The sequence below is a fragment of the Pavona decussata genome, unplaced genomic scaffold, assembly GCF_977016875.1.
Source record: "Pavona decussata unplaced genomic scaffold, jaPavDecu1.1 SCAFFOLD_130, whole genome shotgun sequence".
NCBI classification, from domain to species: Eukaryota; Metazoa; Cnidaria; class Anthozoa; order Scleractinia; family Agariciidae; genus Pavona; species Pavona decussata.
The window spans coordinates 435,100-461,295 of NW_028145544.1; the positions used below are offsets into that span (position 1 = coordinate 435,100).

General features: G+C 37.5%; 2 protein-coding genes across 2 annotated transcripts; one reads left to right on the forward strand and one right to left on the reverse strand.

The window, feature by feature from the left end:
* Nucleotides 1-81: 81 nt before the first annotated feature.
* Nucleotides 82-9,704, reverse strand: LOC146468469 (transmembrane prolyl 4-hydroxylase-like). Its single transcript, XM_085124564.1, has 10 exons — nucleotides 6,471-9,704; nucleotides 4,613-4,694; nucleotides 4,321-4,508; nucleotides 3,628-3,689; nucleotides 3,131-3,165; nucleotides 2,676-2,844; nucleotides 2,335-2,392; nucleotides 1,730-1,848; nucleotides 1,525-1,615; nucleotides 82-989 (listed from the first exon to the last, which is right to left on the reverse strand). The coding sequence occupies exons 1-10, from the start codon at nucleotides 6,654-6,656 to the stop codon at nucleotides 645-647; spliced, it is 1,335 nt and encodes a 444-aa protein (XP_084980690.1). The 5' UTR covers nucleotides 6,657-9,704; the 3' UTR covers nucleotides 82-644.
* A 651-nt stretch (nucleotides 9,705-10,355) lies between these two features.
* LOC146468470 (transmembrane prolyl 4-hydroxylase-like) lies at nucleotides 10,356-26,097 on the forward strand. The gene is made up of 15 exons (XM_085124200.1): nucleotides 10,356-10,382; nucleotides 11,078-11,141; nucleotides 11,259-11,356; nucleotides 14,267-14,382; nucleotides 15,592-15,685; nucleotides 17,228-17,309; nucleotides 19,058-19,260; nucleotides 20,235-20,296; nucleotides 20,387-20,421; nucleotides 20,901-21,084; nucleotides 22,021-22,078; nucleotides 22,469-22,605; nucleotides 22,971-23,064; nucleotides 23,513-23,536; nucleotides 24,195-26,097. Exons 1-15 carry the CDS (start codon nucleotides 10,356-10,358, stop codon nucleotides 24,666-24,668), a joined length of 1,752 nt encoding a protein of 583 aa, XP_084980326.1. The 3' UTR covers nucleotides 24,669-26,097.
* The last annotated feature ends 99 nt before the right edge of the window (nucleotides 26,098-26,196 follow it).

A 26,196-nucleotide genomic window follows, 5' to 3' on the forward strand; every position in this document is an offset into this window, starting at 1 on the left:
CAATTTTATTAAATAAAATGTTTATAGCAACTAAAGTATCGTTTTAACAATAAGTACTACTACGTTCGGAAAAAGGCAAATCTATTGAAACTTTCCAGTTTTTTTTCTTTAAGTCAGTGAACACTTGACAAACACAGCTTGTTTGTTCCTGCGTATCATTAACATGAGAGTTGAATCTTGAGTGTAACAGAAGCGAAGTTAAGTCTGATGTAGAACTTTTTAGTATTCTTTTTTGCCATCTTAAATAAAAAACTTCAAGAGTTGCCAAGAAAAAGAAAGTGCTGGTTTGAAGATAGCATTGGTTGTAACAAGGTTTATTAAGTACAGCAGATTCTATGCTCTAAGTCAACAGTGAACTATTGAACAACAGAAGATGGAAATAGATTGGGACACGAAGCAATGTTGGAGAGATCTGGATTGCACCAGATGAGAAGGAAACTGAAAAGGAGGAAGGCCAATGGGCGTGTTCAAGTGGATTTTTATGAAAAGAAAGGAAAACCAGGAGAGAAGATGCAAAAGAAAGCTTGGTTTCCTCCTCTGCAAATGGTATACGTCAAACCATTCAAAAGTAAACCGTGTCGAAACAATTCAAGATGGTGGTTACGTTCAACGTGCCATTTATGGAGACACTACAGGAATACTAATCACAGTTCTTGGTGAGAAGCTTCTTCGTTCGATTCATTACCAGAATTGCTGGTCGCCTGTTTTTGTTCTTCCTCGTACTGACTTGTCTCGATCCAGTTTCGAATATCTTTTCCTCTGTCCTCGCTCAAGCTGATCCAATGATTTGCAATCCACTTGGTACCCCGCCTCACATCACACCCTCCATGAAAAGAGTATTTATCAAGCTCACCCATCCACCCAGTTGAGTTGTCAACCCTGTGGTTGTACCACAGGACGGCCTTGCCTTTCTCCGGTTTAACCACCACGTTCGCCTTGTAGCAGTTCTTGGCCAAATTGCAGACGTTTTCAGAGTCACGCATCCACTTCTGCAACGTAACAATGTAAGAACCGTTTCTTAGAAAACCTCTGCCCGCTTTAAATTTCACTGAAATCGGTTTAAAGGGTGCCCTGTACAAATTTGCATTGTAGAGTTAATTCTGTGATTTTTCTCTGTTGTATAACTTGTGCATATCCTGGTTTTGGTTCTACGACACTGACATATCTGGCCAATCACAGCAAACGTAATCAGCGCAATGAACCAATCAGACTTCGAGGCCTGTAACCGGCGCCAAGCGCCGGAAAACGCGTACGGGCAAGTCATGATTGGTTCTGTTTTTGCTTCTAATTGGGTGAAAAAGTGGCGCGCGTTTTACTAACCAATCACAGAACGTAAAGCGAAACCAAAGCAAACGGGGACTTCTTTTCACGCTAAGTGTAAAAACAATTTTTTTCTGGAGTTAATTCGCAACTACATTAATTGCTTCATAGTTGCGATGATCGTTTCTTCATTTCAGTTTTCATTTACGATTCAACGTTGTGTGGTAAAATGGCGGGAAAACTGCGAACAGGTCTATGGTCTACCTCGTCATCAAAAGTGCTGTTGTCAGCCATAGGAAAAGCAGTCTCGCCACCATCTTCTACATCGTCCAAAAAATACAGCACCGTCGCAAACCTGCCGTGAAACAAGAAAAAAAGTTCAAACGTTCTCTTGAAGTCTCTTTATTATGTCAAAAATATTCGCACTCTTCTGCTCACGACGTTGAAGTTAATTCCTCAAATGAACTACCTGCAAATTCTGCAGTGACTTAACTCGCTGCCGAGAAAATGACAACATGGCTGGTTCGGTCGAATGAAATCTGAATCCAAATGACAGTTATAGTGACCCATCGGTCCGTACGACACGACCTATTGGAAGAGAAATAAATAAGCGTGGGTATGATAAAAAATATCACATGATGTAATATGAAATAATTTTTGGGTGGGTTTGACCATATCTGTCTTCATAATAGGTAGCTATAGCTTGTTCTGTTTTGTCATAAAACTAAACCCAGTTATATTCTTACTCCCAGCAATGCCGTATGACATTGCCACAAAGTAGCCTATATTTAGTAGATTTATGAATTTTGGCTCCAAAATGACCTCGTTAACCCTATCAATGCACGAACTTACCCCCGCTACACTACAGTGTATATCGTAACGGTGGGCGCTGGCGACTTGGGTCAGCAATCGTTCGATCAAATAGCGTGCGCAGCAGACAGTAGTTTCGGCCTGCGCCTGGGGAGGGAGGGGTGGAGAGGAAGAGGTTCTGATCCGCCAGGTAGAGTTTCTCTCCCTGGAACTACCGCTCAATGTTTGACTTGAGATAATGAAAAATTTTGAAACACTACTTACTTGCAGGTACTCGCTAGCTTTGATAAGTTCCATAGGGAGCGATGTGAGCCGCTGCACTCTGCAGAGAATATCACAAATCATATAAAGAGCAAATACCATACAAAGAGCGTGCGAACTGAACTCGAGTCACCATGTCGAACATTGAGTCTTATTGTGTGCTTCCAAGGAGCCTTAAGTGGAGTCATAGAAATGACGGCTTCTGAGCAGTACTCATACGTTGTATAGGTGGTACTCTGTGGTTGTACCACAAAGGTTTGTTTTTGTGGATAAAGTCTCAGCTAAAAATGTGAACCCTATGGAGCAGCGCTTTCTACTTTTATCCTCCCTTCTCGTCAGCTCACCTTTCCTCTATTGAAGCTATAACGCTATCAGATCTCCCAGACGCGCTCTCAATCCAGGCCTGTCGGCTGTGTCGACTCTTGGTATGAGGGTGTTCTTCCTTTACCTTCCCAATAAACTTGGCCATTTCTGGGATATTCCTTTGTTTGAATTCCTCGAAACTTATTTTTTCTGCAATTACAAAAGTAAATTGTTTGGCGATTTTATGATTGGCTTTACGTTTCTGTATGAGAGGGGAGGGTAACAGTGGAAGGTTCAGTTGTGCTGTACAGTTGCACGAAATTTTCGGTGTAACCGTTCGAAATACAGATGGCGCGCGCCTGATATACCGGAAATTTTTCAGAACAATGATGTGAAAAAGCTACCTTAATTTTTTGTCGTACGTTAAATGACGACTAGAAAGTACTATTTCTGGGATTCTTAGGTAAGATTCAAAGGATCTGCGGAATATACATACCATCTTGATCGTTGTCTAGGTCTAGGGATGAATACCTGTTTGAAGATAAAAGAACAACAAACCAAAGAATGCTTAACAAAACTGTTCATCATCAGCCGGCCATAACAAGAATTCTTCGGAGGAATATCGATGTTAACAGACTTATTTTTGAGAAATCGCCTGGATTGAGGATGCTGGCAGTAGCAGTGATTCTTCTGTCATTCTTACCAAGTAAAGAAGCGGCAAAATTAAGCCCTTCTTTTGACAGAAACGTTTCCTTGTAGGAGTTCCTGACATTTTTCATAGTCCAGGGCCAGATTCATAAGAAAAGTTTATTGTTAATCCAAAAATAGACTTTTGTCTAGGAGAGCTTCGTAATCTGGTCCCAAAAGTTGTCTATGCTCTTATGCTATGTTTTCCTACGTTCCCTTAGGTATGAGCTCACAGGCTGGACCATGGGATGCTAGAAGTTAGTTTTTTTCTCATATCTGTTCTTCCTATCTTTAAGAAATACTTACATTTTTAGCAGAGTTGGTCTGTCCGGAGTGAAATCCAATAGATTTTCCAGGTCATGAATCATCTATCGGAAAAGTATACCAACGGTCATTGAATGGACCGGATGCGTGCCGGCATGTGCTGCTCATAACCCTCCCCTTAGCCGCCATCTTTGACTGTAAAACGTATGTAGCTATAAGCTTTACTCGCGCTGTTTTGACTCGCCCCAACTCTAATCCAAGATGACTGACTTAGTGCTTGTTATCCCAAACAGACTACGCATGCTCTGCAATGTAATACTATCTTTCAATAACATGTCAGATTGATAACGATGATGATGAAGAAATCGGTGTAGGATGATGATGATGGTGGTGGTGGCGATGGTGATGATGATGATGATGATGATGGTGGTGATGATGATGATGATGATGATGATGATGATGAACGTAAATTTTCCAAAATGTGCTTCTTCCTCTCGAAGTTGTCTTCTTTTTCTCCGTTTTAAAAAATTCCGGCAAGCGAAATTTCTAGTTCTATTAAAGAGGAAAAATTTCCAGCGTTCGAAGTCGCCCATTTTGGTGAAATAAAAGCGCACAAAAACGTTAAAAAAAAACAATAAAATTTTTTTCCGTTCAGGTGAAGTTCTCTTGCAGCATCAGAAAAATTAACTAAACCTCCTTGCAGTAATTGGTTACGTCTTGTTGCCTTATCTTTACCTCATCTATGTCTATCTCTCCATCTTTGTTTAAATCCCACACATCAAAATGTTTCTTAGTGTTTTTTCCAAGCGCCCTGGTGTCCTGTTTTATTCCTTCCTTCAGTGTCCTGGACGCCTCCATCCCTTCTTTTTTTGCTAACTTAATGATGTGCTCACATTCCTCATCGGATAAAAAGTTAGCAATTTCTGTTTTACAGAAAAGAAAAATAGGCTTAGTTTTGTAAACGTCGAGGATCGTTATAGCAAACATCAGCAGAGAAGTTGAGAGTAGTCCAGTGCACGTTACTCACCGAATATACGAGGGTGAATAGCTGCAGTGATCATCTCATGCTCAACTCCATCAATTAAATTCAGCTTCCTAACATGTCCAACCTATAAACAACAATCAAGCAGAAAGCTTGAGAATCAAACCGAAGCTCGTTCCCAGGGATTCAAAATGGCGGCTAGTATGTCGCCATTTAACAATTAGACGGCGAGCTCGAGGTTTCTATCGGCTGATAGTTGGCGAGGGGCGAAGCCCCGAGCCAACTATCAAAGGCGATAGAAACCGAGAGCGAGCCGTGTAATTGTTTTAGCATACCTCAGTGATTGATCTATGAAGCCAAAAAATCTTTTTATTTGATAAATTTTGATATATTTGTGCAATGATGCATGCTAAATTGCGCGCGCTCTGACAAACTGCCGTCTATCGATCGATAGACGGCACCTGTGTAGCCAATCAGATTGCGCGTTACGCGATAGTCGGTCACTGAGGTATGCCGATCGATAGACGGCAGTTTGTCAGAGCGCGCGCAATTTAGCATGCATCATTGCACAAATATCACTGAGGTATGCTCAAACAATTAGACGGCTCGCTCTCGGTTTCTATCGCCTTTGATAGTTGGCTCGGGGCTTCGCCCCTCGCCAACTATCAGCCGATAGAAACCTCGAGCTCGCCGTCTAATTGTTAAATAGCGAGAGCTGGCTAAAGGGACAGAAACCTTAACATTACTTTGGTTGTTATTTCAACTAACATTCTTCTAAAGAAAGTCTTTCCGGGTTCTTGAGGAACAACGTACCGAGGTGGAGGTTAAACCTTTTTATAAAAGAGCAAAAATTCGATTGTACCGGAGAAAAATATTTCGTATCGAATTCTGTTTTCATCTCACTAATTACTTCCCTTACTAATTTGGTACGATGATTTCCGTGAATCAACACCTCAGGAGACACTCCATTTAGCTTTAAAGGGCGCTGTCAGTTTTATTTTAAAATCGATGAATCTAAATGTTAGATTAAGTAACTAGCTTTGTCCATTTGTATATAGTAATGGTAATATTCAATTTTAAGCTTTGCACGAATTTTTCAATCTTTCATTATTATGGAAATTGTGAAAAAAAAAAACGTGACAAGACGAAATCATCAGCAATGCAGATTACTTAGGGAAATATTGGAGGCCTACGGCTTCTGCCATCGATGATCGCGAAAATCAAACTTCGAAGCGTTTATTACAGAAAGAATTTTTTAACATTCCTAGCTGTCTCAGTGTGATTAGAATCTGACATTGAACGGCAATATCAATAGCATTACGCGCAAAAGATTAACATCCCTGACCTTTACTAGAGTACATCTGATAGTTCAGTTTTCACGGTTGCATTCAAATGATCAGTAGAAGATACAATACAAATAATTGAATCAAAGCATTTTGAAAACAGTATTTCAGTCAGGTACCGTTTAGCGTTATAGCTTCCTAATGTTCAAATATTTCCTCATAAAAAATAAATGATCCATGGTACATAAATGAGTTCAAACAATTGAATAAAAGGAAAAATCCCTTTAACCTTAATACCTTTAAAATATCTTGTAGTAGTCTTGTTGCTTTAAATCAGGATCTGAATATGTGATATTGCTTTAAATATATGGTCTGTAAACCGCTACTATTCAATATTATATTTGTTAAGGTAGTGTTACTCGGTGGCATGTGAATTCTGTATATAAGCTATGTAAATCGACTGTTAATCGCTCGCTGTGTATTTCAAAAGCTTTCATTTGAGATTCCCGCTTTGACCCACATCAAAACAAACGTTTTGTTTACAATACAGAAACCGAATTAAGGCTTGTTTAAGCTTATAAATCAAAGTTTATGATCTTATTTTGATCTGGTATACTTGCCTTTACTGGGTCAACTTGAGGTATCTTGAAATTCGCGAACCTTTCAAAATAACAATCTGGGTTCTGTGGCGAGCAAACATTCGTAGAAGAAATGTCTTGCTTATTTGCTGTTATTGAAATAAACTCTGAAATTAGAAGGGTATAGGCAATAACTAGAGGTCCTCCTGTGGGAGAAAAGCTCGTCATCTTTCCAGTAAAATTGCGTTGTACACGAATGAAACGCGAATTAATCAGTATGCGAAAAATATTCACGATTTTGACACGTGTACGAATATCTGGAACTTCTGAACAAATATAAGCTTGTTATTGCATTAGAAAAAGGTCATTCTGTTTGAATGATATTGGTCTTGTTTTGCGGGTTGACAAACAGCGTCTTAAACTGCATTTTAAATGTTGTTGAAAGCTGTTTTAAAAGTTTTGGGTAGATTATTCCTGTCTGAGTTAATTCCGAAAACTGAAAACAATGACATCTATATACAAAGCGACAAAAGATATTTCGGATATCGAAGGGAAAGGATAGCTTTTAATAATTCTTTTTTAGAAAAGAAATTTGGTAACAAAGGATTAAAAAAATCAGACAGTGGTTTTGTGAATATTCTTCAAGTGGGTGGAAGTTGAATTTTTTTTAAGTTTTTCGCGGCTCCTTGAGGACCGGATTTGAAAAAAAAAAGCCTATTTTTGAATCTTCCTGGTGTGCCAGTTTTGCTTGAAAACAAACATTATTGGTGAAATGTTTAAAAACAGCATTGGCGAAACGGAGGCGTTCAGAAATAGAGGTAGAATTGAAAAGCTTATCGGAAAAATCTTCTTTCTCAGACAAAAGGTGGGAAGACTGCTCACACACGGTTTAAAAACATCAACTTAGCGCAGCTGTATGAATAATCTTCAAGTGCTCGTCATACTTCTTGGTTCCAAACTTAAGACTTGACGAATTTTGCCTTTTTGCTCTTCTCATAGATGAGCACATTTCGCTTAAAATCAGTTAAGTGTTTTCTTTTTTTTTGAAGTGATGAAATATAGAATTTCTGACATCTGATTTAAAGAATTATTTATTTGTCATTGAAAGATTTAAAGATAAGCCTTTGTTTTCAATATGGCTATTTTATATTCAGACAACTTGGAGAGTCTTCCTTGAATTATACGCGGAAAAGTAATCCAAAGCTTGTTTTCAGCGTAGGAAAGGAAATTCCCATTAAAAATGTTAAGAGACGCCGGCTCAAAGACCCATTGTGAGTGTCATCCCCGGGCTTGTTCCTCCTTCTCTTTATGAAAGATCTCTATATTTTTTGACAAGCATGAAAGTTTCTTTGACACATTGAGTTAATCGCGTGGAACCAACTGGTCTTTATAGCTTATGGCTAATTGCGTCGCGTACACCATTAGTGAAAATGAACTGCATGCGTGTGCACGTGTTTCTATTTAGCATTTTCATATTCAGTATCCCCCTTAATTGACTATCTTTCAGTGTTTCATGGCTCATCCAAGTGGTGAAAGGTTTTCAGTTGTTCAGTGGGTTCGAATCTCTTGGAACCTTCTTCTTACAAACAAGGTGTCGTTCATGGAAAACGTGGTCGAGTATTTTATTTCTTTCAGAAAACTAAGCCATTGCAGTTGGAAAACAACAATATTTCGCTAATAATTTCATACAAATTTCAGTTTATGTATTTTTTTAAGGATAGCGCGTGCCTTCGTTCACTGTGAGTGAACAACCATTACGCTAATGAGATTCATGTGTTCGACACTGTAGACCACGGTGAATGTCAACTAAGTACAATTTATTTCATATATACATTATTATGTTTCAGAAGTGGATATAAATTGCCAAATACGTTCATATCTCACACTGCGAACAATTGTGGTAAAATCAGCCTGCCCATGTTCATTTTCGTTCATTACCACACACGATAATTCACTCGAATATACAAACATACGAGTGGAAGCCAAAGGTAAAACAGCGGAGAAAAACTGACGTGTTTTAAAGTAAGATTGTAGTGTACTAAGGGTAGCAACTGTGATTGTCAAATATAGTTTTCAATACATGTTCCGTGTTTATTTTAAGAGCTGGTGCATTTCGCTCGTGGAAGATCAGCTGACAAACACAGCTGCCGCTCTTTGTGATTCAGTTAGCCTTGCAGCCAAAGGAAGCACTGGGAAATGGGTTAATTGTGCATACGAACGTGGTTTTAAAACAGAATCAGAACTACTCCTATTCAGTGGCATTGCCCTTTTCCGACAGAGGCTCAGTAATCGCCGGAATTCGGTTTTCTTACGAATGGGTATTGAAGCCAAGTTCGAGAAAAGGACTTTGGGAATCTCATCACCAGGCCGTTTCCTAGCAGCGCAAATAAGCCATTTCCGAGTTGTTGTGAACCTGTGAACCTCATTATGAAAGCGAGGCTATTATAACTGCAAAGCTTTTCAAGTGAAAATTAGTTTTTCTTGTATATGAATGAAAACTAATTTTCAAAATTAAAACTTTGCACTTAGCCTCGCTTCCATAATGAGGTTCAAAGCAGCTCGGAAATGCAATTAAATGGCCTATTTAAACGCGAACAAGATCCTGAAAACGAGACTAGGGATACATTCTTTATCTGGATACTTGTGAAAAAGTTCACTATTTCTGACTTTATATTGTCAACGCTTGAAAAAGGCAGCGATGTATAGTGTTTGTAGTGTTAAAATTATAACATCGAAAAATAAATCGGAAAAATGTCCGTATTTTTAAAACTCTCAAGACGCACGTTGTTATTTCGTTAAAAAAGTTTGTTATGCTTTTCACTTCCGATCGCCATACCAGTTGCATACGGCGCGGGTCGAGAGGGCAAAAGAACGAACAACAGAACAATGTTCCCAGCCCTTAAAAACAATGCAGCTGCAGGTTTTAAGGGTCCAGCTCGGATTATGTTTGCTTTGAAGTGCATGATTGGCTCCGCTCCCACTTACCTCTCATCGAAGTTTCAAACACGTGGTGAAGTAAGCGGTCGTGCGACTAGAAGCTCTCAACTTTTGCAAATCCCCCTATTTAAATCTAAACCTGGACAAAGGACATTCTATTACCGTATAGTAAGTCTGTGGAACAGTTTGGACAATTCCTTTAAACTCTGCGACTCTGTTCTTATTTTTAAGCGTAAACTTCGAGCCAACTTATTCGCCGCTTTCCTTTCTAGTCTGTCTTAGCTTTTACATAAAGTGTTTATCTTGTTATTTTTAGCGACTATTCTTTAGCTTAATTTTTTACTCTTGTATAAATCATTGCATTGCCGCATCCTTGTAACTTTTAGATTTACTTTCGTTTCGACGTTTAATGTTGTAAATTAATTATTATTATTGTTACTGAAAACCCCTTTTCAGGGAGTGTCATGAAAGTTTGTATTGTATTATATTGTATTGTCCAGTGAAAATAGAGCTTTTGTGAGGTGAAGGTCTACTGTTGCTTTCAGGCAGTTTAGTCCCTGTCGATGGGTTCAAATATGTGTTCTGAATTTGGACTTCCTGGTTGCTAAACTTTCAAAATTTTTAAAGACCCATGAGTCATTATATAATGAACTTTTACAATAAATAAGCAAAGAATTGCCCATAATATCTAGAAAAATAGTTTGGAAAGGTGGTGATTACTTTTTTCCTTTCCTTTCTTCTCTAGAAACTTCCTCAATAATTCAGTTCTTGCTTTTCGTAATCAAATTCATGATAGTAAAAGTCAATCTGTCATCGCAAAGCGGACATATTTACTCACGCCAAAAAAATTTTTTTCACAATTTCACTTATTCTGATTTTGTTCAATTACTTACAGCAACTCTTTCAGGAACACCGGCTTTAGCGGAAGGACTCCATCCATTGTTCCTAATCATCGAGAATTAAATTCTCTACAAATTGAGAATGCGCAAAATGTCTGTTTTTAAAGGCCCACATTCGGTATTCTGAGAAAACACGAAGGCTTAAATTCAGTTCTTGAATTAAGTAAGGAATGAGTATTTTCTTTTAAAATTACAGCGACTGAGCACTCAAGCCATAAAATAACACACTGAGAAAACTTTCGGGGAAAAATTGGAAGCTTGAATTACTTTGCACTATTACAGAATATATAGAAATAAGTGAGAATAATACATATTTTAAGTTAATTTGGAAACTCGATATAAGTTCCTTTTGAAACAGGAACTCGTTTCTTCTTCTCATTTCGCTCAAAAAGTCGTGCACCTCAATAAAGGCCAAACATTTTGTTGAGAAAAACGTTTCAACAGCTAGTAAATGAACCTCATATTACACTGCCAAGCTTGAGCTCTGCAAGGTATGGATGACAGAATTGTTAAAAATATATGTTAGCTATAGTTATTCATTTATGTTTATTTTCCGATACAACCTCCGGTTCACCTTCATCGCTTATTATTAAAAAAAATATATTGAAACAATCAAAGGTTCAATAAAAGTTGCGATAAAATCTCTAGAATTGTGATTCGGATCACAGATCAACGGGCACTTATCTCGACATTTATAATGTAAATTATTAACATACGCCAGAAAAACGTCAACTCAAACAAACAGTAATAAAGCCTCCTGAAAACTTGAAATGTAATCGGGAGCAGAATCCCATTTATGGTATCCGATAACAGCCATTTGATTCTTTTCGTTTCCGCAATAAAATCTTGAGACTCAAAGCCGCTGTCTTATTTGGAGGTAATCAAGAAACTGAAATGTCGCTTCTTATTACGTGGAATATGGCGCATATTCAACGCACTTCACATTTTATACTTCTTGTGTTTATTACAACCCGTGTAATATCGTCTGTTGAAGACTTGGCGGCTCAAAGCCGGTTTACTGACAAATCAACTTCCACTCAAGTCGTTGAAGCGCTTTTTGAAACGAAAAGGACGAGTCTAAGAAATTCAAAGGTAAGGAAACTTCATTAAATTCCGCAAAACGAGCTACCGTTACATGTCTAAGTGATCTTGGTAAGATTTAGTCATTACTCGTTGTCTCTTGATATAGCTGTTATAGTACTTTGGTTACCTGTACATCAACATATTACTTCAAAGTTCTTTTACTGTGTTTTAAAGCTCTTCAAGGAAGACACCTCGTTACATCGTTGATCTGATTTCTCTCAAGCAAATACAACCTGCGTCGAAACAACAATGGTATCCTGCTCTGTTAGCCTAGAGTTTCATTTAAAAATTAATTGATGAGAAAGCATTTTCACGTGCTGCTCCAAAGCTCTAGAATCCTCTACCTCTAGAACTGCACAACTCAATTTCTGTTGACATTTTAAAATCGAAACTATAAACTGCATTTTTATGTAGAAATTAGTCTTATTTTAAAGTGGTTTTCTGATTTTAATCATTTGTTTCATAATGATCTTGGTATAGGTTTAGTCATCACTCATTGTTTCTTAATATAGCTGTTATAGTACATAGGTTCTTTTAATGTGTTTTAAAGCTCTTCAGGGAAAAGCACCTCGTTACATCGTTGATCTGATTTCTCTCATACCACCAAGCAAATGCAACCTGCGTCGAAAAAATGGCAAACGGCTCTGTCAACTTAGCGGTTCATTTAAAAATTCGCTCAGTGAGAGAGCATTTTCACGTGCTGCTCCAAAGTTGTTGTTATTGTTTGTTTGTTTGTTCTGTTGACATTCTCAAATCGAAACTGAAAACGTTTTTATATTCTAGCAGTTCTCTAATTTTAGTTATCCGTTTAATACTTTTAAATACTTTGCTTTTGCTTTCAATTACGTAAAGCGCATTCGAATATTTATATAGAGAATGCGCTCTACAAACATCATTATTATTACTATTATTATTATTATTATTATTATTATTATTACTATTATTATTATTATTATTATTATTATTATTATTATTTATACAAGTCAATAAAAATTGAAAAATTGTCAAATACTTGTGAAATGTTCGTGGCTAGTCTGACGCGGAGTTTCGTCTCGGCCAAGAGACTCTTCAGAGACCTTCAGAATTTATAGGCAAACTCGTTGGTCGTGATGCTCAACGAGTTTGCCTATAAATTCTGAAGGTCTCTGAAGAGTCTCTTGGCCGAGACAAAACGCCGCGTCAGACTAGCCACGAACATTTCACAAGTATTATTATTATTATTACTATTAGTATTAGAAATTAGATTTATCGGACGCTGACCTAGATATTCAAAAAGAACTCGCCAATATTCACTAAGATATTTGAGAACCCTATTTTATCTCCATTTTGTTTTAGCTAGATTACGATCATGATATTACTTTTTCCATTAAGATATTGAGGACCTTATTTTTATATCCATTTTTTTTTTAGCCAGAATACGATCATGCTTAGGCAGGAAGTGTGTTGCAGAGCATCGGGCCATCACTTGTGGCCAAGGATGCTCTGCACGTTCTGTTCTTTCCTTTACTAACTGTTATGCGTTAATTATTATGTCTATTTTATTGAATAATTGTTCTGAAACCTGCTGCGGACAGTGTCTAGGCAACAGTTTCTGGACTGGGAAAAAAAGAGAAAATGTGCGTTTCATTGTCTTAAACTGTAGAATTTTTTGGTGATTTCGCAGTTCTGTGATATAATCCACTTCTGACAGTTGGTTAGCTTGTGGGCTAGATCACAGAGCTCTTTCTTTAGGGTGATGTTGCCTCTCCCAGGAAGTTAAACACTACATTGGTTTGCTTGATCTCGTACTTGGGATAGAGTTTTCGGAGACCCAGTCTTAGATCTAGGTACTTTCTCTTCTTATGATCGTTCCTATCGTTGATCTGTCCAATATTACATACAGTTCCTTTCACTAGGATGATAGCCTTGTTCTTGTTATCAAATATCGTCATGTCTGGTTCGTTTATTATTAATATTATTATTATTATTATTATTATTATTATTATTATTATTATTATAAGGAGATTTTAATAAAGTTTGTTAGTATTATTATTATTATTATTATTATTATTATTATTATTATTATTATTATTAACATTATTTTAACTTTATGACATTTGTTTTTTCTTTTAAAAAAATGTGCTTGAAAATAGCTCTGTTGTGCTTGAAAATAACCTCTTTTTTAATTGAAATGAATTGTAAATAGGTTTTAATAGTTCTTTTTCCTACTTTTAACTTGTAAATAGCAATTGGCTTGGAATATGTTAACAAAGAGATTATTTAATTATTATTATTATTGTTATTATTATTATTATTATTATTATTATTATTATTATTATTATTATAGGCTGCTCAAATTTGAACGGAATTTTTTTTCAGAAAGGAGACGCTGTCACAAGTGAAACATTTTCAGTCAAACACGTGTGTCTTGGGATTTTTACTCTGAATTTTTGCTGGCTGTATTTCTGGGATAATTTAAGCTTTATTGTTAATTATATTTTAATGCGTCAAACTTTTCTAAGTCAATTTTTTGTGAGTTAGGTATTTTAAAATTAGAACATTTAACTTGTAAATAGCTTGGAATTGTTAATAAAGAGATTATTATAGTTAAATTATTATTATTAAATCATCTCATGATCATTATCATCATCATCATCATCATCATCATCATCATTATTATTATTATTATTATTATTATTATTATTATTATTATTATTATTATTATTTATTATTATAGTCAATGGAGAGGACACCTTTGTTTTAAGCCTGAAAAAAAAAGTTTTATAAGGGTAACCAGTCAAACGAAAGCTGTCGAACATTACTTCACTGTCGTGCTTTTTTCTTGCCATTAGCTCACATGAAATTTCAATGTGATTGCAACTAAGGTTGGTTTCACAGTACTCTCAGAAGTAAAAGGTAACGTTTTATTCCTTTTATAAGCTTCAGAATCAACTCGAGACAAACATCAGTTTTCAGTGCAGCAAACATGGAAGCACTTCTACGGACAACAGGTTGCTGCTGGTTGACGGAAATGCAGGCTCTGCCATAGAACAAAGGTAATACCATTATTTTCATTTAAAAAAAAAAAAAACTGGTTCTAAATTTCCAAGAACCATTTGTACGTTGCTGGTTTATCATAATTATAGCAAGCAAAGGGAACTGAAAGCCCATGCAACAACGGAGACACGTCGTAGTAACATCAGTTTATGCACCACACGGCAAAAAAAACTTTTCAATTACACTGAAACCATGAATTAAACCTTCGGGGAGGGGAGGGTGATAAAAATGATACTTATTCCCTTTCTGTATAGGACCCTCTGTACCCTTATACGGGCCGAGGTAGTTCTGCCGCGTTTTAAGTTAGTGTATCATATATAAGCGAACAAATTTTCAAGTCTACATAAGCTGACAAGTTTTGTAATCTTGTATGCATGACAAAATTTACCAAGTTTTTTTTGACAAGTCTCCTTATTAAAAAACTGTCGTTCCAATTTTTCCGTATTTTCCCTTTATCAAGAGTAACTACAAACTTGTCAAGGCAAACATGTCTTGATCTTGTGCAGCTGTTCAGTTTTCTCATCTAAACAGCTCATTGGAGAGCACAACTCTACTAAAGTGCACGAGAGAAAACCTATACCCGGGATGTCTCCATCGATTTGCTTTGTTTTTTGTTTGGCTTTTTTTAACTTACCCCAGAGACTAAATTATTCATTGCAGATCATTTACCAACTGACAAATAAGTTTTAAGGCATTTGTCATTAGCCGCACGCCTCCGACTTTTGTCATTCGCTAATTGGACTTCAAAGCCCGACCGGACAAAAATTAAGTCATTAAGTTTCGGTTGAAGAACATCAGTTAACAAAAGCGGCCATTGAAGACCATCAGTTTACAACGCAGTTTATCATAATTATACATCGCGGAGACAAATTTGACAGCTTTGAACACCTGTTTTAAAAAATTTAAAGCGCACGTATAATTTCCATGTTAATAATATGCGATAGCCCCCTTCTTATTTGGAGATCAGACGTCGAAATCACCAGTCCGGTTTTTTACTGAAACATCAGAAAACAAAATAGTCAACTAATTTGCTACCTTGAAGGTTGATAAATCATTTATCAACCCAACAGTCGCAATAAATAGCTTAGATTGAACTTTTACAGAATGTTTAAAGCAATTTTTAAACAGGCTTCGCCAAGCTGGGTTCGAGCCTCGTTACTTGTTCTTCTTATATCAATATTTATGGCTTCTTGGTTTATCAGAAATAGAGAAAACGAAAACCCAGTTTCGCAGGAAGCGAGGACGGAAGAGTTAGAAAAAGGAGACACTCTACCCAAGCTGACAAGGATTGATCCAATAGAGGTAACAATAACAATAATAATGAGCATAAAAATAGAATCCAACATTTTCTCTTTTGGCATTGTTATTTTACAAAGAAAACCGATTGGTGGTTATTTTTTTATCGTTGCCGAAGGTACCATTTTTGTCTTTTATCTATTTGATAATTCCCAAACCTATTATTCTTAAATGCATCTTAAAAAATGTATTCTTCTCCTTCATTGTTTGCCTCATTAACCAGACCATAAGTGAGAAACGAAAAGAAAATATCACGAGTGCGTTTGTAGAATGAAATTCATTTTTTATTCAGTTCTCAAAATACATGGCTTTCCTTATATTACAAAACATCTAATTTTGTTTCCTGTGTCTCAGATGGCCTGTTTTGTTGACGAAGGAAAAGGTATAATAGTGTCATTGAGACCTTTATTAATATTTCTCGTGTATAACTGATGAACGGTCTGCGTTTATTCCACGGGATTGGCCGACCTTTTTATTTGAAGAATATTTAAACCAGTCGGCATTTGTTCTAAGAGTACTAAGGTTTGTTATCGCGTATTGCAAGCCTTGATTTCTCGTGTTATAAAATAAAAGTTGTGTATTTCTTCTAGCTTCTCCGAGGTTTCACTTCAACAATATTTAAACTCGATATTTACTGTAAGAGTATCAGATGCTTATCGAAGAAACTTCAATGATCTGAAAGCTAGAGGATTGATTATGTATTTTATAAAGCGACATTTGGGACAGTTTAACTAACTTTCTTCCGCATTAAGAGAAAAAGGCAGAGGAAAAATTCAGGATTAAATTATGAACTGACTGAATTTCCGTGTTTTTAAAATTCAGCATATTCTGTCATGTTGTTGTTTACTAATCGCTGGTGCTGTTCCTCAATATCCCTTTAAAAGCCATAAAATATTCGAAAACAACGAAGCGATTTTAACACGTAAGAGGTTTGCTAAAATTTTCTTGTTAGAGAAATTTGAATATAAATGACTTTCTTTCTTATATCTGGAGTTTTATGTTAAAAACAACCAGAAAGGCCACAGCGTTGCCTTTGTATATGTTGCTGAATTTACATAGAGTTTAATTCCTGTTTCCAGCTGTTTAAACGGATTAGGTAAGTGATTATAAAGGCGTCATCAATGCATTTAAAAATACGTCTGCGGGGACTATAAAAGAAAAACGTTTACCTTCTGAAGTCAACAACTGAGCCATATAATATACGGTTCTACCTCAAGTGTAATCATTCAACGTTATTGTGAATAGTTGGTTCATTTCTATGTCGCTGTTAACTATACGATAAAATATGGTTATCGCTTCTAAGTCTTTAGATAAAACTGATTCTAAGGAGTGTGTTTAATCAATTTAAAAGCTTTTTTTGTTGATACTGTTTTTTTATGAAATTACTGTTGAAAAGTATAATATTGATACGTTCGGCTGTCTGTTGCTCAAATGGACAGTTTATAAATTTCACAAATGGGACCCTTAAGCAGTATAAACAGCTAACCCCGCCATGATTTGCAATTTCATGTCACATCGTTGCCTTGTTGTATTGTTGATTTTTGACAGGTTGGACATGTTCGTGAACTCAATTTAGTTCCGGGAAGAATACACAAGATGAGGACCTTAAGCTTAAGGCCAGCGCTCTTTGGTAAGTGAATCATGCTTATGCTTGCTCAGTCAAATGATACAAAGGAACCGAAGAATCGACGACAACGATGGCAACGAGAACCAACCAGAAAACAATAGTATTCAATAATTGTAGCATTAATTTCAATACTACAAAGATCTTGGCAGTGAAACCGAAGTGGTTTGAAAGAGAAGTAAAGGAGAAAATCTATATCAGGACAAGACGTCCTAACCTTATTAGGATGGGGGTAGATACAGCCTTCCACCGGTTTGAAGTAATCTCCTCAGATCCCGGGGAGGGAGCGGGGGAGGTCTAACCTCTTTCCCAGAGTTTTTCCCTTGTAAATTGGGGAGGGGCAGGAAAAGACACAGGGCACAGGGAAGTCAAATTTGTTGTAAATTCCGGCTAAATTCCCCGGAAATTGAGGCGCAAATCGATTTAAATAGAAGAATTTCGGTTTGCGCTGCAATTTTCCGGGGAATTTAACTGGAATTTACATCAAATTTGATTCCTCTGTGCCCTGTGGGAGCGCGGGGGTCGAGCGGACACAAATAAAGGGCTGGAGAGAGTGAAGTAAAGAGGAACGCGGCCGGGATCGGATGGAGACATTTTCCGGAAAATCTCTCCAGATTCGCGGAGGAATTTCCTGTCAAACAGGCCCCCGATCTTGGACACCTAAGGATTACAATCCCCCCTGCGCGTATATCTATTTATCGATGTTATAATTTTAAGGGTACGTGTTTAATGTGCAGAGTTGGCTTAAAGACTATGAAACCTTAGGGCCCAGTTGTTCGAAGCCCGATTAAGCTAATCCTGGATTAACGTGAACTTTGATTCGAGTTTAATAACTAATCAATAAAGATTCTTCCAAAAGAGTTTTAGCCCTTAGTTTTGACTTAAACTTTTCTTTACCTTTAGCTTGAAATTAGGCTTTGAAATCACTTTCAAAGAGCGAGATGAAAACCTCGATTAACTTTTAATCGTAGATTAGCGTTAATCGGCTTTCGAACAACCCGCCCCTGTTGCTAATATATATAATATACAGACATTTAAGGCATTTATATTTGTTGTATCAAAATTAGGAATAGCATTCAACAAAGGTCGTTCCATTCTGGGTTTATAACAAGTGTTGCCTAAAACGAGTCACATCTTCGTAAACGAACGAAATATGCATATATAGAGAGTTCGTCTTACCTTTAGTGCAGGTTGACCACTCGCGTACTTGCTTAAAAGGAGAAAAATTCTCCCTTTTCATATAACCCGAGACGGGGTGGGCGTCCTCAATGAGAGCCTGGAAACGTTCGAATCGTTTGGATGGCAAAGCCACCAATATACCGTCGGAAATTTGACAAGGACATGATAAGGGCCATGAATGAAACGCTTCTTTCCCTACGATGTCTTCGGGCGACTTTCCAGCGTTAACATCAATGTGATCATCCTGTTACTAAAATGTGTGTCTTTCACATGGCATGTTTAAGGCATAATCGCTGAAACAAAGAAAGAAAGACAGAAGGATGATCCGTAGTCAAACGACCCGTAGTCTTGGAGGTACCGCTAATGGACTCCTTTTACCTTATTTCGTTCATACAATTTTTTATTATGCCCGCTTACAATCTGCGGCTATGCTTCTTACACGTTTAGGACATTTAAGCTACAATGAAGGTTTGGTTTGGATTATTTAAATGCGATATATTTCTCACAGCCTTTCTTGTTGAGATCTATGCTTTACGAATAAGGTCACCCTTGGCCTCATGCTTCTATTTTTTTAGAAATTGAGGATTTCCTCACGGAACAGGAGTGTAATGACATCATTTTAATGGCACAGACACAAGGTCTTGAGCGATCGATGACACTTGGTGAACAATCTATAATTGATGGAACAAGTGAAAACAGCACCAATACCACAGAAGAGACCGAGGAAACTTTCAAAACTCTGGATTCAAACAGTGACGGACATCTTGATGTTGGAGAGGTAAGTTTGTATGCAGTCACCCTAGACTCTTTGCTGAAAAGTTACGTGTGGTCATTGCATTTGGAAACCTGTCATCAGTGAATTCAATTTGAAAAGTCGCGGGTTACGTACCATCATAACTACCAACAAGCCTTTATGACTACCTGTCTAACTCTTGAAAATTTTCTAGTTTAAATGTTTTACTGTCAAAATTTTCTCTTTTCAGAGGCTACTCCTGTATTTGACTCCAAGTTGGAGGCTGAAATCACTCGAATCATATGAAATTAAGAGGAAATTACTTCTTCTCTGAATTTAGGACAGTTTTGATTTACTACACTTTGAACCAAAAGCAATCGTGACTCGCTCGCGCGAGTTTTCCCGCGCTTGATGCCGGTTACATTTGCTTCGAATTCTGATTGGCTCATTGCGCTATTTACGTCTGGTCTGATTTGTCAGAGTAATTAGGAACTTTAAGAAACCACAACGGCAACTCCAACAAAAACGTCGCTTGAAAATATAAGTTTGCGTTACTTGTACTACTTCGCGATTGTTCCAATTCCTTCAACTTGTACAATGTGGCCGAACTATCCAGTAAATGAACAGGTGGAAACGGCGTTCAAGTTGAGACAGAGATTGAAAAAATTATCGTCATGTGCTCACGTTCTCCACAAAATGTTCTTGTTTGGCCGAGCAAGGTGGAGAAATGTACCAAAACTTATAACGCACGTGTAAGGCCTTTTGTTTTTCTCATTATATCCTATTGTTTTGTGACGTTCTCTTTGCCGTTGCCGTAGTAGCTTCTTAAACTCCCTATTACTTTGGTTTGGTTTTACGACAGTCAATTGAAAACCGCTCTAAAGTGTACCAATACCGAAAAAGAAGCAACTCACCCGTCCATATCTCCACGTATCCCATGTGAAACGTTCTTCCGCTTGTCTAGTATATGGCTCACACGCCAAACTTTCTTGTTCAGTATAATAATATTCCTTCGATAGGTTGCTAGAGGACTTATAGAGCTTGGACGAGTAATCGTGAATGAAGATGACGCTAAAAAGATGTAAGTCTTGCCTTATTTCAAGTATTTCTGTGAGTGCCAGTGGCGCTAATCAAGAATAATTGTTATTTTTTTTTCTTTCCCTAATTACAGAATGAGTGATCTCAATATGGATCCCAATGAAGACGGTGAGACCAGTATAGTTCTGTTTTAGCATTTAGCCGCTAACGTTCAAGAAATTTCGCTCCTGAATTTTTTTAGAATTGACGCGTCATTTTGGTTGACAAGGCAACGCACAAAGAATAGCCGTAAGAGGCTTGCGACTGGTGTAAAAGATGAAAAACTTTAACACGAATTTTCTTTCGGAAAGTCCCAACTAGGAAATCTGCTTTTTTAGACGTTCCGTTCCTTTTATGAAATATGAAATTTTCTAGTGGAGCCAAATAAAACCATGCATTCCATTTACCTCCTTACCTGCAAATTGATGCGTCAGAGATGCTGACTTCAAAGTGATGATGGAAAACATTAAAAAGTGATGGCGCGCTATTTTATTAAATAAAAACTTATAGGGCATTTCTTTTACTGTCTAACACAATTTTAAAATATCATACTTCAATTTTTTCTTCACTGCTTTCCCTTATTCCGCTATGTTTATTATATCTTACAGGTGTAATAACATTCGATGAATTCTCACCTTTGACATCGGAAACTAAATTGAAGGAATTAAGAGGTTATCTGGAGAAAATCCATGAAACGAACTCAAATAAAAGAACTCGAGACAGTAGCACGGCATTCTTGGATCCCTACGAACACATTGACTTCAAGCCTCTCTTTGAGAGCCTCAGAGACAGGTATGAATTCGATTCCTGTACGTACTTGAGCCTTCATGTATCAACAAGCAAACTCTCCTTACAATCCTCTTTACATTTCTTTTGGAAATAGTTGGGAGAATTTGTTTAAAAATCAACTTAGTTCGTCTTTGGTGATCATTCCTTTAATTCTCATGACCTGTATGTTTGTTATTGCAATTTTATTGTAAGGAGGAAGTAGGTACTGATCACTATTGTTTCTAACTTTTGGGTATGTGGAGTAAGTAAGTTGACCATTTGAAATCAGCCATTGCATGGAATTAGCTCTTTATTGCAGTGCTGTTAACAAAACAAGATATACTTAAGGCCGATTTATACGGTACGACTTTGTTGTATGCGGCATGTTGACGACAGCCTTACGAAAAAAATTGTTTCGCGCAAATCAAACTTGCAACTTGACGCGACGACGCGAAAACCTCTCGTAGGATTTTAAAATCTTACGTCAGTCGTAGGTGTAGGCAATGTTGAATGACGAGAGTTGTGTTATTTTTCTCATATTTATATACATTTTTATTTTTCTCTGTTTTTTTTTTTGTCGAACTACTTACTATGTAATCTATTTTAAAGAAAAGTGGGTGTGATGTCTCATGACTTTACTGACTTAATTAAATGTAGATGTAGATGTAATTGTTGTGTACGATTTTTGCATGAAGCAAGCAGTGCGCGCTACAGTAATAGCATGCGACGGTTGTAAACAAAAATTAGACAGTCTTAATCGGCCACAAGAGAGGATGAAGGTACCTTCATCCTCTCTTGTCGGCCATTAGGGTGTCCTTGTTTCTCGCTGTGCTGGGTATCTGCAGTGCCTATTTCCTAATTAACATTTTTTAAAAGAACATCGTACGTTAAATTTGTATTACGCATTTACTATACTTTAAAATACTCCAATGTGCATTGCATTAACTTCTATTTTTGCAGGATACACTTGGCTACTCAGCTTCCAAAGGACATGATTTGGAGTAGTGAAAACATGCAGGTTTGTCAGAGTTGTCATCTCATCCGACAGAAAATAGATTTGGCTCAATGGTTTGAACTGCACGAAATGATCCGATTACGCCAATCCCTTACTCAGTTCGTGCACAGTCAGTATACAGAATAGTTTAGGGAAGATATAAGGACATAAAATGATGCATAAGGTCCTGTATGGGGATAGTAAACCTTAGGATATGTCGAGAAAATATAGGGATCTTATACACTTGTATACCTCCCTCTCCACCTTCCTCGTTGCTCACCTTCATTCGCTGATCGGCCAATTTATCCTGAAGATTTTCCATTACATTTGGCATTTCATAACGTTTTGTTTTCTGAAAGAAAAAAAATGCCATTCCTGTTCGTTCTCTGAATCGTAGTGATTTTCATATTCCAGGTGATTAGGTACCAGGAAAAACAACATTATCACTGTCATTTTGACTCTGAAGAGGAAGAGGCAAAGGACATGCCATGCTGCCATCAAAGTGAAGCTCTCTTAGAAGACGAAGATGATATACAATGTGTTCCGTGCAGGTCAGCCTTCAACAGTTTTACCACAGGTTTACATTTGATAACGTTAACATGTGTAAGAGTGCTTTCTTGCGTTATTACTTGCCTTGCCTTTGAACGCAATTTAAAGCCTGAAAAAATCAACAGCAGAAATTAAACCAGTTATGTAGTTACCGACTCATATAAACTTAAATGGTTCGCCAAATGTCATGATTATGGATGAAATTGTTTTTCTGTATTGTTTTTGTTGAGTTTGAGAACTTAAATACTCTTTAACAGTACGGCACGACACTTAAATGGAACAGTGTATGCCCCGAATGCACCATATTTTGTAATTTTAAACATTTTGCATATATGTCTTGATTAATTTTGTTTCTCCCTATCATCAGGTTTTTGACGGTATTTTATTATCTAAACGAACCCAAACTAGGCGGAGAGACTGCCTTTCCTATCGCAGATAATGACACTCTCCCGGAAAATGAGGTAAGAGAAAACTCTCTGACTAAAATTCATTAAAATAGCCACTTGCACAAATCTTTTATCTTTTTGTCACTTCCCACTTTCCTTCATTTTATTCTGGGGTTCCCACCATTACCCATGCCCCTCCCCCTCCCCCTCCCCCGCCAGATTTTTACTGGTACAGACGTCACAAGAGGTTATGCTTTGGTGTTGTGCAAACCTGTACGATAAAAGTAGTTTCTCGGCTAGACTTTTACACGAGATTTTGTCTTATTGAAAGTACAAGGTATTCCCACCACTATACCCACCCCTCCTCCCTCGGATATTCATACCCCTACCCCCTGAACGCATACCCTCTCCTCCATGACTTATTGTTCAGTATACATAACAGTGATGCTTTGGGAGGTATGCAATCCTATACGGTACAAAGTGATTTACTACAGCCTTAAAAGAGATTTATCTTATTTGACAGAAACCAACAGCACATTTTTCAACTGTAAGTCTTCTACATTCAAAGGAAGGAAGTAACATATAAAGTTTTCTTTAATTTCTCTTTATGTTAATGTCTAATGCTTTTGACCTAATGTTTATATTTAATCCTTTTCTTTATCCATTGGATTGCATCCATCCATCTGTCCGTTCGCTCCATCACAAGTCCGTCCGTCCGTCCGTCCGTCCCTCCCTTCCTTCCTTCCTTCCTTTCTACCTTCCTTCCTTCCTTCCTTCCTTCCTTCCTTCCTTCCTTCCTTCCTTCCTTCCTTCCTTCCTTCCTTTCTACCTTCCTTCCTTCCTTCCTTCCTTCCTTCCTTCCTTCCTTTCTCCCGTCCTCACTCCCTTCCTTGCTTCCCTCCTCCCTTCCTCCCTCCCTTCCTTGCTCCCTCCACTACCTTCCTCTTTCCCGCCTGCCCTCCCGTCTTTCCTCTCTTCCTCCCTCCTCCCCTCCCCTTTTCCTCCCTTCTTTGTTGCCCCCTTCCCTCTTTCCATTTCCTTCCTCTTACCTTGCTTCACACATTCACCACTATCTAGTACTTGCTCACTGTTCCATTCACGCTTACTCATAATCATCCAATCACAGATCAATAACTATCAATCAACCAATCTATCTATGTAGTCAGTAAATTAGCCTTACTCATCTTGTTCGTTTCTTCTTTTAGACGTACTTAGAAGAAGATTTAAATAGATGCAACTTAGCAGAACACTGCTACGATGCAAACCTTTACTACAAACCAAAACGTGGTGCGGCATTGCTTTGGTACAATCATTTTGTTAGCAATGAAACCGGCTGGCTGGGACCTATGGACCAATCAAGTTATCATGGAGGTTGCAATGTCATTGAGGGGACAAAATGGGCGGCAAACAATTGGATCAATGCGGGAAAGGATCTAAAAACGGATTTGAAAGTTTGGGAATTGGCTAAGGCGGTGGAGGAGGATTATCAGGAAAGAATGAAGAGAGAGCCTTGGGAAGAACAAACCAAGGATAAAGAGGAAGATATTGGGGAAGAGAAACTCAAGAAAAAGGAAAGCAATGAAAATAAGAAGAATACTGGAGAAGATGATACAAAGGAGAACGAAAGCAAAGAAAATGAAAAAACGTCTTATGATCAACAAAGCAAAGAGGAAAACTGACGATAACATTGTAGAAATAAATAGTTGATGGGCGGCTTTTTTTAATGGTCACAAAGTAATAGCACTGGCTAATCAGCGGGCGCGGGTTCCAATTGAGCGTCGCAAGATCAAAACTCAGGTAACCACTCTACTCAATCTGAACAAATATCACAAAGCAACGAGTGGTGGGCTGATACTAGTATTTTCAAATCGATCCGATACAGGTACGATATTTTAGCGATACTTCCTTCGATCCGACACAAGTACGATATTTTAGCGATCTTCCTTCAAGCACAGTGCAACATGCAACAGCACATGCACAAATGACAAAAATGTTTTTTTTCTGTTAAGTTTTTGGTGCTAAAACAGCCTTCAATATTTCAAGTGAGCGGTCACGTGAGCAGTATCGAAAGGGATCGAAACAGCCGATATTGCTCGCAAGTATCGATTATATTTAGTATTTGGTATCGGTAACATCCCACTCGAAGCAAATACATGTAACCGGTGCCAAGCGCGGGAAAACGCGTGCGAGCAAGTGGCGATTGGGTTTTGTTGTGTTTCTCATTGACTGAGAAAGTGGCGCGAGTTTTGCCAGCCAATCAGAGTACAGTAAGGCAAAACCAAATCAAACACGAAATCAGTACTCAAATATATTCATATACACAACACAATGAACCAATTGGAAATCGAAGCAAATATCACACAGGCGCTAACCACTTAACGCAGCAAAACTTCTAAACACTGTAAGTGGCGTGAGGCTAGTTTAAACGAATAACAAAGTATATGAAAACATTAGTCACTCGATTGTAAACCGCTATAATTGTTTTATTAAAAGGACTAAATCAGAAAAGGAACCTATTTAACGGTAAAATATCATAAAAACATGGACCAGGCTTTCACCAATGCGTAAAAGAACTAAACTTTGGAGTATCTAGTGACGTAATCAATATGTAAACGTGTAGTAGGACAAATTTAGCTTCCCCCACTTCACCGAATGTGCCATTGTGCTTTCGATGGTTGTGGTTACACCAAGACCATTAACGTATGGAGGGATAGAAATAACTTCAGTAAAATATTTTGGTAATCTGATTTAAATCTGCAGTTTGTCGTCATTTAACTAAAAGCTTAGTTGAGCTACTTTAGTGAACAGCCTTCGTGGGATTATCAGTTAAGAAATCAAAGAAGGGTTACGTTTATTGCATTCTTCGCGGCGAAATGGGCGCCCTAGAGCATATAGAGACTACTGAGTTTAAATTTAATCAACAAGTAGATAAACCTCAAAACACCTAACTTTTTTAAGGCTTAAATATAAACTGTTTAAAGCGTACTTCTACAAAAAAAAAACCATTTTGTATATAGTTTTCTTACCAAACTGTGGTACTGATATCTTACACCGGCTTAAATGGTAATCCAGAGATCCTATACACTGCGATCTTGGCGCGTCCGGGTCAGTGAAGCTGCCTTTGAAGGCATGCGCATCAAGACTAAGATCCCAGTGGAGAAAAATGCTTGAGGCAAACGCAGAATCAGTCGATATGAAGGGCCCAAA